At 52.0% G+C, this 12807-nt stretch overlaps 1 protein-coding gene across 1 annotated transcript in view; it reads right to left on the bottom strand.

The window, feature by feature from the left end:
• FAM20A (FAM20A golgi associated secretory pathway pseudokinase) overlaps positions 1–9185 on the bottom strand; it is a 46990-nt gene extending 37805 nt beyond the window's left edge. Inside the window, exon 1 of the mRNA XM_044247562.1 lies at positions 8633–9185. Within this exon, the coding sequence (XP_044103497.1) occupies positions 8633–9024 (392 nt within the window). The 5' untranslated portion in view covers positions 9025–9185. The remainder of the gene's footprint in view (positions 1–8632) is intronic.
• Positions 9186–12807: the final 3622 nt, after the last annotated feature.

Here is a 12807-nt window from a genome sequence, read left to right as displayed (position 1 = left end):
CATCTGTCCCCATGAACCACCTACCACAGGCTCAGTGGGCTGCCATGTGCAAAACACAATCGGTGTGAGTTTTCTCATCTTAAGATCATCTTGAAGTACGCTCTTTCAAGATGAAAATTAATCAATCATTTCCAGAACCCAAGTAACGCCTCCCAAAACTCTAGAAGTTCATGGAGCGCACTTGGAAAATGCCCCATATTTTCGCTCTGACAGACTTCGAAGAAGAAATCTTGGAATACTTGGAATGCTTGGAAAACAGAGCAGCAAGGAGCCTTCAGGGACCACAACTCAACCCTCTTCATTTCTGAAGGAAGGCAGGATCGACACACTGGTGTGGTGGCTCCAAGCGGAATCTCTTGTCGGGAGACAGAAAATAAGCCCATGAATGAACGAGGCCACATCAGTTTCTTCCTCGGGCTCCCGTGAAGGGAGTAAGGTTGATTTGAGCCCACATACAAAGATGCCTCGCTTCTTGGGAGGATTTTAATGGTTGGTATAAAAAGTCTGCACGTGTTAGGAATTTGTTATGAATGAATTTGGTTTTATTTATTATTATTATTTTTAAAGATTATTTACTTGAGAGAGAGAGAGAGAGAGAGCAGAGCACGAGAAAGCAAACACCTGCTGGGGTGGAGGGGGTTTGAAGAGCAGAAGGAGAGGTAGAGGGAGAAGCAGATTCCCCGCTGAGCAGGGAGCCCTCATTCGGGACTCCATCCCAGGACCCTGGGATCATGACCTGAGCCAAAGGCAGAGGGATGCCTGACCAACTGAGCCACCAAGGAGCCCCGAATTTGATTTTAAAAAGCCTTAATTAAAACTCCAGAACAGTGTCTACAGGAGTCAGAAAGTGCCCTATGCTTAAGCTGAGACCCTTTCCAGCATCACTGGTCAGGGCAGTTCCTCCAGGACCCCTGCTGCCTGTCCGTCCGGGGTCACTCTGGGAGACTGCCCTTCCCCACACTGAGCCACCTGGCTGACAGGTGTTTCCAATAGCTCCGCCTCCCTGACGTCAGTGATTGGTTGAGGCGTGGGCAGCCCCCTCAAAGGTGGGCCCATCACAGCCTTCTACAGCCCGGTGTTTTCTCAGAATGGGCCAACAGGCATCTCGGCTCAGACTCTTTCTTTTTGGAAATCGGAGAAACCCTTTACTGTCTGGTCCTAGGACGGACTGTGGACTGTCCGGAGGCGAAGCTGCAGGAGGGGATCCAAACTGGGGAGACAGAAAGGACAGCTGCCCTTGCTGAGTTTTGGTTACGGGAGTCTCATTTTCTTTTCCAGCTTGCATTACTTTGAGTTGGGTTTCTGTCACTTGAAACCAAAGTGTACTTTCCAAAAATAATAATAAGCATTTGCACAGAATGTAAATTCGGTGTCAGATTTAAGGGAAACACAGACTTCATCACTTGAACTCAGTGGGGTCCAGTGACCCCGTTAAAAATCCCCTACAGCAGAACAGCGGTTAATAAAGGGGCTTGATTTGATGGTGGAGCTGCCTTTGGTCCTTCTCTAGCATCTCTGACGGCTCCGAGGGGCGCGGGATATGTAAAAAGCAGCTGCAGGTTGTACATCATCTTAACTCAGAGCGAAAACCACGAGCTGAGCTGTTACATGCAGATAAATACACTGTTGCTACAGAATTTGCAGCTGTTCAGCCATGGAAGAAAATGAGTCAGAAAGAGAAAACTCCCATTTGAACTGATGAAACGGAGACCCCGTGGGCCACTTGGATCGGCCAGGAGAGACCACTTGTCCCTGCGTTTAGACTCTCCATTGCCCTCAGCGTCATCAGAGGTATTTCCCTCCGACCCACGAAGCTTGCCCAGGTACCGAGAGCACGTTTGCTCTCTGAGCTCTGTGCATGGCTTCCGGGGGCCAGACAGCACGGATGTTCTCCTGGATTTCACGTTTCAACCCCAGGACATTCTACCAAGGGACAGGGCACAAGAAGAGAGACGCCTTTCTTGTTGTTATTTTCTCCTCGCCGTGGCTTCCATGACGCGTGTCTATGTGTGCGCCTCTAACAACAGGCTCACAGTTGCTCCATTGCCTCGAAAATTCTGTCCCACTCTAGTGGCAGCCGTTGAGAATGGTACCCCCGCTCGGCTTTCTGCTGCATGCAAGCCTCCTTCAGTGGAAACCACGGGCTCTTGTCAGCCTTGCGCTTAATGAATAATCACAAGAAAAACACACGTCAGCATCTGCCAAGGGGCAGCGCCAGGAGTGAGTTGGCGAAGTCAGGGTCTTGGTGCTTCCCACGTGCTTTCAGGCAAGACTTCTTGGCTGCGCTTCCTCAGAGAACAGGAAGCTAAGGAAATTCCCTCTTCCTGGCACCTGATGCCTTTTCAACTTTCCTTCAGGGCTTTTTTTTTTTTTTTTTAAAGATTTTATTTATTTGACACAGAGAGATCACAAGTAGGCAGAGAGGCAGGCAGAGAGAGAGGAAGGGAAGCAGGCTCCCCGCTGAACAGAGAGCCTGATGCGGGGCTTGGACCCAGGACCCTGAGATCACGACCCGAGCCAAAGGCAGAGGCTTTAACCCACTGAGCCACCCAGGTGCCTCCCTTTTTAAAATTGACTTTATTTAAGGTATTGCAATGAAGAGAACACCCAGCCTGGATCCAAATTTTAGGATCTCTCAGTAGGGTGGTTTTGTCTTCGACCTCTATAGGGAGGTGTAGGAAGTTACAGGTGGAGCGATTTTGCAGTCAGTGTTGTTTTGGTTCGAGGCATTTTCTTTATGGGATGCAACAGGCCATTTCCTAACAGCCCCCCAATACTGATGTTGTCTGTTCCCAACTATTTGCTCCACAGTAGTTCCTCTGACTCCGCCCTCTCTCGGGGGACCCCATGGGAAACCAGAAGACCATGTGCAAACTGGGGACTTTCCGTGCCACGAGCAACAGAAGCATGCTGTTCACTCTCGCAGGCAGCTACAGTCATAAAAAAATAATGTGGTGCTCTAAGGGGAGGGTGCGTACAGTCGGGGAGGGACCAGAGTGGCTGGAGGTAGTCGGAAAAGCCTTTCCAGAAGAGGGAAAGTGAGGGCCTGTGGACTTCAAAGGATGCACAGCAGAGAGGTGATGGTTGGGACCATATTCTGGATCCAGACCCTCTGGGTCCAAAGCCCATCTGTGGTTTGCTGGCAGCGTGACTTTGGAAGGCAAGGTAAGCAATCTTCTTGTCCCCAGTCTCTTCTAAGAAATGGAACAAGCAGCCCTACTGTATATTCGTTTGCTACAGCTGTGTAACAAACTACCACGGACCCTACTGGCTTAAAGTTGTGCCCATCTGTTAACTCATGGAGTTGGAGTTCAGCTGTGTTCTTTGTGCCAGCTTTGCAAGGCTGGTGTTCAGCTGTCGACCAGGCTGAGTTCTTGTCCAGAGACTCTGGGGCAAAATCTGCTTCTGAGCTTGTTCTTGTTGTTGGCAGAACTCATTTCCTTGTGGTCTGGGGACTGATGGCCCTGTTTCCCTGCAGGCCATCGCCTGAGGACCAATCTTAACCCCTAAGTGTCCTCTTCCATGAGGTCCCTTCCATTGTCAAGTCAGCAATGGTCCATCAGACCCGTATTATACTCTGAATCTCTGACTTTCTTTTCTTCTATCAGCTGGAGAAAACTCCCTCCTTTTTAATCTTTTTAAATTCATTCATTTATTTGAGAGAAAGAGAGTATGTATGTGTGCACCATCTTGGGGAGGGGCAGAGGGAGAGGGAGAGAGAATCCTCAAGAAGACTCCATGCTGAGCAGAGAGCCCGATGCGGGGCTCGATCCCAGGACCCTGAAATCATGACCTGAGCCGAATCCTCAACTGACTGAGCCACTCAGGTGCTCCAAAGCTCCCCACTTTTAAAGGGCTGCTGTGACCAGGCCAGGCATACTTGGATAATCTCTCTATCTCAAGGTCAACTCATCAGGGATTTAATTACATCTGTAAAATTCTTTAGAGCAGTTCCCAGGTTAGCACTTGGTTGAATAATGAAAACAAGTGTGTGTACACCAGGGCTAGGGACCTAACATGGCCATCTTGCAATTCTGTCCACAGTATGCACTTGCTTCTAAGGAAACTGTAAAGCCCAGAAAGTTAGCAAGTTTCTGCGAAGTACTGGGGCCAGATCAAGCACGTTTCAGGTAAGAGGTTTGTGGGCAAATAGTTAGGCAGTTGAGTTCCCCGGACTGATGAGAACTTCCCACAGTGAAAAGAGAGTGTTAAGGGCTGGGGACAAGAGAACAGCTGACAAACGTCCTCCCGTGCTTGGCCGAGGGTTTCATTTTGATACACTCGGGACACAGGAAGTGCCCATACTCCTCCGACGAACACCACGTAAGTCTTTGCTGCAGTCAATGCGGTAAAGACCGAGCTCTGGAAGGAGGAAGAAGGGACCCAAAAACGGCCTCTGGATTAGCCCTCTCAGAAACCATCTGTTTGGAGTTTGTGGCTCTGAGGAGAGTGGAGAGGTTTCCTCCAGCTACAAGTCCAGGGATGCAGAAACCGCTAAAATAATAGGTCTTCCCAAATCAGTCAAGCAAAGCCCTAATTGGAAAAGAGGGATGGAAGTCAGGGCCCCCACTCCCTCTGCTAACCACACACAGGTCTGGTCGAGGTCCATGTGCTGCCCGAAGGAGGCCGTTTCCTTTCTTAGCCGGGCGGGCATCACTGATGGAAGAATCAGACAAGGGCCCAAGATCCTGGTGATTCTGGAAGAAACACAAGTGGCCACTACCCAGAAGGAAAAAGCTGAACATGTAGCTGCTTTGCACGTTGAGTAGCCCGCTCCTGCTCTATGTTCCTTATGGTCTGGGGCCGGCCTGAGACCAGCAGGAAGGAGACAAAGGGACAGGTGAGGGGAGACACCGAGGGGGTGAAATAAAGAGATTGTATTTTTCATTCCACCGATGCCATGGTGGGAAGCAGCTTGGCCTTCAACCCCCCCTAGACCAACCAGTTCTCATTTCCAGCTGACTTCTTTTTCATCATCCCTGGCTCCTTCTCCCCTCTCTTCCCCTCCTCTACCCCTCTGCCCCTCCTCTATCTGCCCTGCCTGCTGGATCTTCTCAAAGCTTCCCCGGAAAGACTTGAGCCAATTTACTCCCCTTAAACAACTGTCATCTTTGAAAAGCTGCCCAGTCTCTTTGCTGTGATTTTCAAAGGGAAACTCAGGGCGAGGCTTTGCTTTCGGTGACAGCAAGTAGGTAGGAGGAGAGGGAAAGAAAGGTGCTTCCTGTCCCTGGGCTGGTGGGAAAAACACAGATCCACACATCCAGGCTTCTGAGAAATGCTGACACTGTAATTGTACGAAAAGACAGCCTTCTCCATACCTGAGGGAACGTCAAGGAAGAAAAGCAGACAGTAGGGAATTTGTATTTGTGTGCTAGCTGATGGAGTTTCGACACCGGTGGGGTTGGAGGGGGATGACCCTGTTTGACCTTGACTGTCAAGACCAGAGGGTTACGGAGGGACCAACCAAAGAGCTGTGGGCAAAGGGCCAGGCTGAACTGGCCACTTGTGACATGTCAAAGGGCAGATGTTGTCCGGCTTGGGCAGCCTGTCGGCAGAGAAGAAACCCAGCCCACCGGCCCAGGAAGCCGCATTTCTAAGAGGTAGAGGAGAGCAACAAGGTGAGCGGTTACCTGTGCCCCAGGTAAGCCCTGACTTCCGGCCTCATCTGGCTGGTTGGTGCCTGGCCTGAAGTCCTGCAGACTACACTCCCCTCGCTCCTTGATCAGTCTTGGCTTTTCGCTTCTCAAGACAGGTGCCCGAGGGGTCATTGTGCCTGAGAGAGCCTGGGGTTGCCTCCCTCGTTGTGATCAGCGAGCAACGACTTGGCAGAAACACTTTTCCCTGGTTGCATGTTTAGCTTGGATTGTGCCACACTTAGTTCCATTTTTGAGGGAGGAAGGAGAGGACGGGAGGGAGGAACAGTGGGTAGGGGAAGTCTGCAGAACACCCTGAATGTCAGCCCGGGATACTCTACAGGATGTACAGCATATCTTTTGCATTTGAACTTCACCTTATTTTGACGTGCAATTAACAAAGACTGATGGAAAGCCTGAAACATTCAAAGTGATGTCTAAGCTCCACCTTCCACCAAAATCAAAAAGGAATGTGCTGGGAGGAAAAAAACCCAAAAAAAACCAAAAACCAAAAAACAAACAACAACCAGGTCATTCCCTACCTTCTGTTGGTAATGAGCTCACGTTGTTAGAAAGATACCTTCCAACTTCACAACCATGACTTATTGGCGTGGCGGTTAAGAAAAAAAATATATTACTCAGACTAACGGTCGCTTCTGGGCAAGGGGTGAAGAATGCTGATTTGGCTTCTCTCGCTGCCTGAAACCCTCCTGCTGTGGCAGATGGCTTGCTGCTACAATTATTTTGGATAGCAGTTAATGGTAGGTAATTATTGGCACGGGGGCATCCGTATAGGTCTATAACTCTCTAGTTTTTAAATACTGGCTGGGTTGAGGCTGTAAACAAGGAGGGCTTGTCTGTGCAAGAGACACACAACTAGTAAGGTCATTCGCTGTTTCTTCCTTTGCTGTCTAAGTATTTGCTTGCACAGAACTCTGGAGCCTTCCTTGGCCCAGGGTAGCCAGAGAAGCACACAGGAGCATGGGTGCGGGCTTCATTGAAACTTCCACTTGCTATCTAGTCATTAGCCCACTCTCTGGCTTCAGGTAATGAGTTACTCTCTCTGACAACAGAACTCTGGGTGTGCTTCAAATTCACACTGGCCACTGAGTCCTCCACGTTTGTTCTTAACCTTGATGTACGTAATAGGGCATAGGCTTATTAGAATCCTCCCGCTGACGTTTGCCATACAGGTCTGGTGAAGGCAGGTGTTCTTTGCAATCCTAGGTCAAGTTTCAACCCTCGAGAATGCAGCTTCCTCTCCTGCTTCAGCCCACAAACCTCGCTTGAGGTCTGGAGGTAGGAAAAGGAAGAGGAAAAGAAATATCCCAGCTGTCGCATTTCAACCAACCATGCGAAACTACCCTGTGAGCTCCGAAGACAGCAAGGTCAGCGGCCCCCATGGGTCGACCCCTCTGTTAAATAACCAAAATCATTTCTGTCCAGGAAATGTGTTTTTGTGACACACGATGGCGTAGAAATCAAGCTCAAAAATCGATGGTGGGAAATGTCGGTGAGAAAGATTTTTGTGTTTCTGCCAAAAATATTCTCCTGGACTTTCCTTCAAGATCCGGAGGAACATAAGGAAGTGCAGGGCCACAGAAACGAGAATACATGAATGCTGATTATGAAAGCAAACGACTTCGCCCACAGTCCCCTCATTCTGGAACCTTCCACAGATATGTAGACAATTTTCTAAGGGCAAAATTTCCTAGTCCATTGATCCCGATGCCCACATTACTGATGAAATCAAGGTAATGTTGAACAGGACAGTGTCTGAGAAACACTCTCAAATTGCCTTTTTATTATACCCAATTAGCAATGAAACGGAGAACCACCTTTTTTCTAATCTAAAGTCATCAGCCACGGAGCTGCAAAATTCACCACAGCGATTTCAGCCAAGGGCTCCCCATTTCATCCCCTTTTGCTTTCTGAAAGTCCTCCCCTCCCTCAAGCCCCAGACGGCCTTAGCGCTACAGAATAACGAGCAAACAGTTAAACTGGGCTAGCCCTGGGCAGCCACTGAGATTTATGGTCTACCCATTCTCCGCAGGGACTATAAAACCCTCTGATGACATCTCATTTTGAAATCTCTTGTAGTAAGAAAAGTAATGGGTGTGGTTCTGGATGCCAGTGATATTTAGACAAGTCTGTACTTCGAAACAGTTCTAGCTCATGTGAAGTTTTCTGTCATTAACCCCGATCTCAGTATTGACTATTCTTCCCACTCCAAACTACCCCCTTCCTGCCCTTTCACAAATACATCTTCTTAAGTGAGTCCTAAGTAGGTTTGGGCTCCCCCCCCCCACCTCCAGCTACATTTTGCTTTGGATTTTTAGACATTTTCAGGTAGCTTTCGACCTCCTCTGTGAAAGCATCAAGTCTCAGATCCGTGTCAGCCCAAATTACCCCAATGCTAAAACCACCTTCAAGTTAGAGCACCGGCCAGAGGGACAAGCCGGGTTTTAAAAAGAATAGGTCGGTGACCAGGTCAGGGAACTAACCGTTTACTTTCCGCCCCAGCTGACCTCTTGCAATCTCTGACCCGGGCAGAGGAGTAAGTTAAAAGAAAGAGCTGGGTGTTCAGGGAGTAGCATTGCTTTCTGGAAGGCACCCAGGTCCAAAGCGGAGTGCGGAATTCGAACCAGCTCTGGAGTTGCTCTTTTTGGGAACCTTTTCCAGAACACCCGAGTCCAGCAGCGGCTTCCCAACATCAGGACAAGGAGAAAGAGGGGGACAACGGCCCAGGACAGTGCAGCGGGGCCAAGGGGTGAACAGGGAGCTGGAGGGAAGAGGCTGAGAGCATTTCTCCGCTGTGGGGCTGCACTGAAACTTTCTCCCCCTGAGATGCACTCGGGGCTGGACTGTGCCGTCCGCCAACAGCTGGTGGGGTCCGGGCGGGGAACACGAGCAGCGCCGGGCGCCCAGCGGGAGCTCCGGGCGGGGGCGGCGGGGCGGGGCAGCGCGCGCGGGGGGCGCCCGGCGCCCAGGGTCCTCACCTGTTCCAGCGGGCCACCTTCCTCCGGTAGTACCGCAGCGCCTCCTGGCTGGCCAGGAGCGAGTCCTCGGGCCCGAGGAGCTGCGGCTCCTCCGGGACGCGGTACAGCGGGTGGGCGAAGAGGGCCTGCAGCTTGGAGCCGCGGCCGCCGCGCCGCTCAGCGCCGGGCCCGGCTCGGGAAAAGTTGCGCGCGGCCGCGCGGGGGTTCGGGGAGGCGGCGGCGGAGTCCGGGGCCGGGGACGAGGCGCGCCGGGCGCACGGGCAGCCCCGCGGGTCCTCCCGGGGCCGAAGCTGGCGCCGCACCTGGGGCCAGAGGTGGAAGTAGAGGTCGGCGGAGAGCAGCGCGCCCAGCAGCAGCAGGGTCAGCAGGCGGTCCCGGCGCAGCCCGGGCATGGCCCCGCCGGGGCGCGCGGGCGTCTCCGGGGACCCGGGCGGGCGCTGGGCGCCGAGGGCCGGCCGGGGTCGACGGGGCCGGCGTGCTCACCGCGGAGGATCGCCCCCCCTCCTAGGAGGGGTGTCGCCCCTGAACTTGGGGACCCGCGGCGTGCGGGCTCGCGGTGCTGGCGGGCGTCCCTGCTCCGCGCGGAGTGGAGACCAGAGGATGGTGCTTCTGGGCCCCTGTCTCTGGCACCTTCTCTCCCCGCGCCGCCCGCCCGGGAGCCCGCTGCAGGGAAGGGCTGGGGGGCGCGGGTGTTTGCTGCCCCCCGCGGGCGCACGGGCGGCGGGGCCGGGGGCGGCGGCGAGCGGGAGCTCGGGGAGCGGGCGGCGGCGCTCTCCTCCCGGCGGAGGAGGCGGCTGCGGAGCCTGGGGCGTCTCTCCAGAGGATGCTGTCGCTGGGCGGCTGCGGCGACCGTTCCCGCGGCTCCTTCTGCGGATGGCGGGGACGCCCGTGCCCCCGGCTGCTCGGGGCGAGCTCGTCTGCGCGCCCGAGTCCTCGAGGCAGAGGTGACGCCGGGCCTCCCCCGCCTGGCCCCGAGCCCGCCCCTCCGCCCACTCGCAGCTGGCACCTGCCTCTGGCGCAAGCTCGCCAGCCAACTCCCGGGGCCGCTGCCGGCTCTGCCCTTGCACCTTGTCACCCAGCCGGCACCTCGCGCCCATCCCCCTCGACCCTGGCCTCCCACTTTCCCTGCTCGGGGCTCAGTCCCGGCACTTTCGGGGACTCAGGGTGTGTGTGTGTGTGTGTGTGCGCGCGCGCAACCTTTTATTTTCATTTTCTTTTTTTAGAAAAAAGACAATTCCCCGAAAGTGTTTCTTTAGAAAGATTTGTCATATATGTATGTGCGTGTGTGTGTGTGTGTGTGTGTGTGTGTGTGTGTTGTCTGTTTCCTCTTCCTATCTCCCCACCCCCCTCACCCCGGACACACACTAGGTCCACAACACCTACGTGTCCCGTGCCTGACACCTAGTAGGCACTCGGGAAACACCCACTTAAAGAATAAAAAAGTTTGTCCTTTAAAAATAAGGCACCTGGGTGGCTCAGTGGGTTAAGCCGCTGCCTTCGGCTCGGGTCATGATCTCAGGGTCCTGGGATCGAGTCCCACATCGGGCTCTCTGCTCAGCGGGGGGCCTGCTTCCCTCTCTCTCTCTCTCTCTGCCTGCTTCTCCACCTACTTGTGATTTCTCTCAGTCAAATAAATAAATAAAATCTTTAAAAAAAAATAAGGCACCGATTTTACCTAGAATCTTGGTGATTTCCTGTTTGGAAGGAGTTTGATTCCAACTGTGCCTGCACTTTACAAAGAGGAAATTTCTCCGGCACTCAAGGAGGGAGGGGCCTCCCGATGACCCCACTCTGAACTTTTGCATTTAGCTTGGTGTGAAAGTAGTCCACCCAAATGAATCACTGGACAACACATGTTAGACTTTCCCCTGATAGTTTGAGAAGTAATTTATACTCCCCCACCTCATTTCCCTTTTGAGGAAGAGGGAGGGGGAGGGGGCAGGCCAGGCCTGGACTCCTGGCTCCTCTATTTAATGGGGGAGGGAGGAGTGGGGAGGAATTGAAGTGCAAGTGGGGAGGGAGCCCCACTGAGCTGAATGTTCCGGAAAACTCATGTTTGCCAAGAGCGGCCTGTCCAGAGAGTGAAGCTTCGCATGTATGCCAATCCTACTCTTTAAGGACCTCCTTCCTTTGGATGGAGTCAGGAATTCTCAGACACACTTTGGCTTGTGGGTTCAGAGCAGAGTTCCTTCCCCTGTGGTTCAGGGGAAGAGTCTTTGCTGTTTGCCATACCCTCATCTGTAACTGAATGAAATAATAGGACTGACCCAGTAGGGTTATTGTGTGGTTGGAACACCCCCGAGCACGTGGTACATAAGTATGTGATATGTGTATGCTAGAAATATTATGACTTCTTGGTTCCTGTAGCACACTGGGTTAAGTTAGATACTATTTATGAACGGGACAAGAGTGATCAATCATGAGAAAGGAAGATATTGGGCAGGGATCTCTTTCAGGAGCGTATCATGGCCTAAAAACTCAGTCCAAGTGAGAAACCCCACATCGAAACATTTGCCACCTACTTTCCTCTCCTGGGTACTGACGTGGGAAACAAAGGCAGAAGAAAAATTATTAAATTTCCTCACTACCTACAGCCTGTTGACAAGTTCTTGAAACAGGCAGAGTGACCTTCCTCTAGGGACTCAACTGCCTCGAAGTTAATACTTTGCTAAGGGCAAAAGGCAATCTTAGCCTGGCTCCCAGGATCCTGTAAATCTACTTTAACATATCAAATTTCCTTTAGAAGTTTCTAAACCCCGCAAGATACATGTTGGCAATCATTCCCCAAGCATAGGGCAGACTGATACACATCACGACTAAGGTTTTATTAGATGGTAATAAATGACCTTTTTGCAACAATAGCTAGCCCCCTCAAGGTCCTGCAAACCTCGCTTCCAAAATTCCTTAGAGACTTACACTACCCCAGGCCCCCTCCCAACTTGAAAGTATATAATGGGCCACTCCTTGTGACCCCAGTGCAGCTCTTCCTGCCTACAGGTCCTGTCCCCCTGCTTTAATAAAACACCTTTTTGCACCAAAGATTTCTCGAGAATCCTTTCTTGGCCGTTGGCTTTGAACCCTAATGTTCTTTCTTACATCAGGAATGGTGGTGGGCATTTGTCCATCTTGTTGCGTGATCCCCTTTGTTTTATCTGGAATCAAATTTCAACTGCTTCCCAGTTTCTGAGAAACTTTGCAACTTCTGATGGTCTAATTAGGCATCATGGCCCGAGGATGAAGAAGTCAGGCACTGACCAGGGTCACAGCTGCACTGGCTCTGTGGCAAGCTGGTGTGCATTTTTCTGGGCTGGCAAAGGACGTGGGTAGGAAGCCATCCCCATCCCACGACTCCAGTCCTCCCTTACTCATGGGGTCATCCTCCCTTACTAGACTCTGTTGTCTGGCCTCAGCTTAGGAAACAGTATTTCTAACTTCATTAGGGATTATCTTAAGCACTTTTCCTCTGCTCTATCAAGGTCAAGGGCAAAACTGCACGTGGAAGTCAGATGTTAAGTGTGAATGAAGTTGGGGCGGGAGTGGGGAAATCCTAGGGACAGAATTGGCCAGTCGGTTGCGGGTGGCCTCAGTGTCCTCTTCCGTCTCTCAGAAATGGGTCTTGCCCTTCTGCTCCTGCTCTGACTCTCCTCATCTTGGCCCCTGGCTTCCTCATCTACATCCCTTCAATCCACATCCAAGTTATCCCCAACCGCTGTTGACCAGAGCCTGACATTCTGTGTCAAGCCTCCCTTTGTAAATCCATCCCCACCTTTCCATTCCCACGGGACTTCAGTGCAGTCAGAGTCTCCTCATTTGCTGCTCAGACTCTCACAAATAGGTTCCTAACTGGTCGCCCAGATTCCAATATGGCCCCATCGCAGTGCTCACCTGTGTGACAGTAGAATCAAAACGTTTGCCAGAGTGAGCTTTCTAGCACGCGGGTACAACCACGATGTCCTGCTGAAAAGCCTGCATGGCTTCTCATCGCGTCTAGGTTAGGCTACTCACTGTGACGTGGTTCTTCATGGTTTGGCTTCTGCCTCCCCTTCCTGCTTCATTTCTCAGCTCTCCTACGTCTTTCCGGTTTCACCCCCTAATACTTTCTGCATTTCCCCCAGTGCTTCATGCTCTAGTAGACATGCCTTTATTCAAAAGTTCTTTGGCATTTCCCCACCTGG

Source organism: Neovison vison, chromosome 5 (genome assembly GCF_020171115.1).
Source record: "Neovison vison isolate M4711 chromosome 5, ASM_NN_V1, whole genome shotgun sequence".
Classification (NCBI taxonomy): domain Eukaryota; kingdom Metazoa; phylum Chordata; class Mammalia; order Carnivora; family Mustelidae; genus Neogale; species Neogale vison.
Note: the sequence above shows the minus strand (reverse complement) of the source record. Positions and strands in the feature narration are given on the sequence as shown.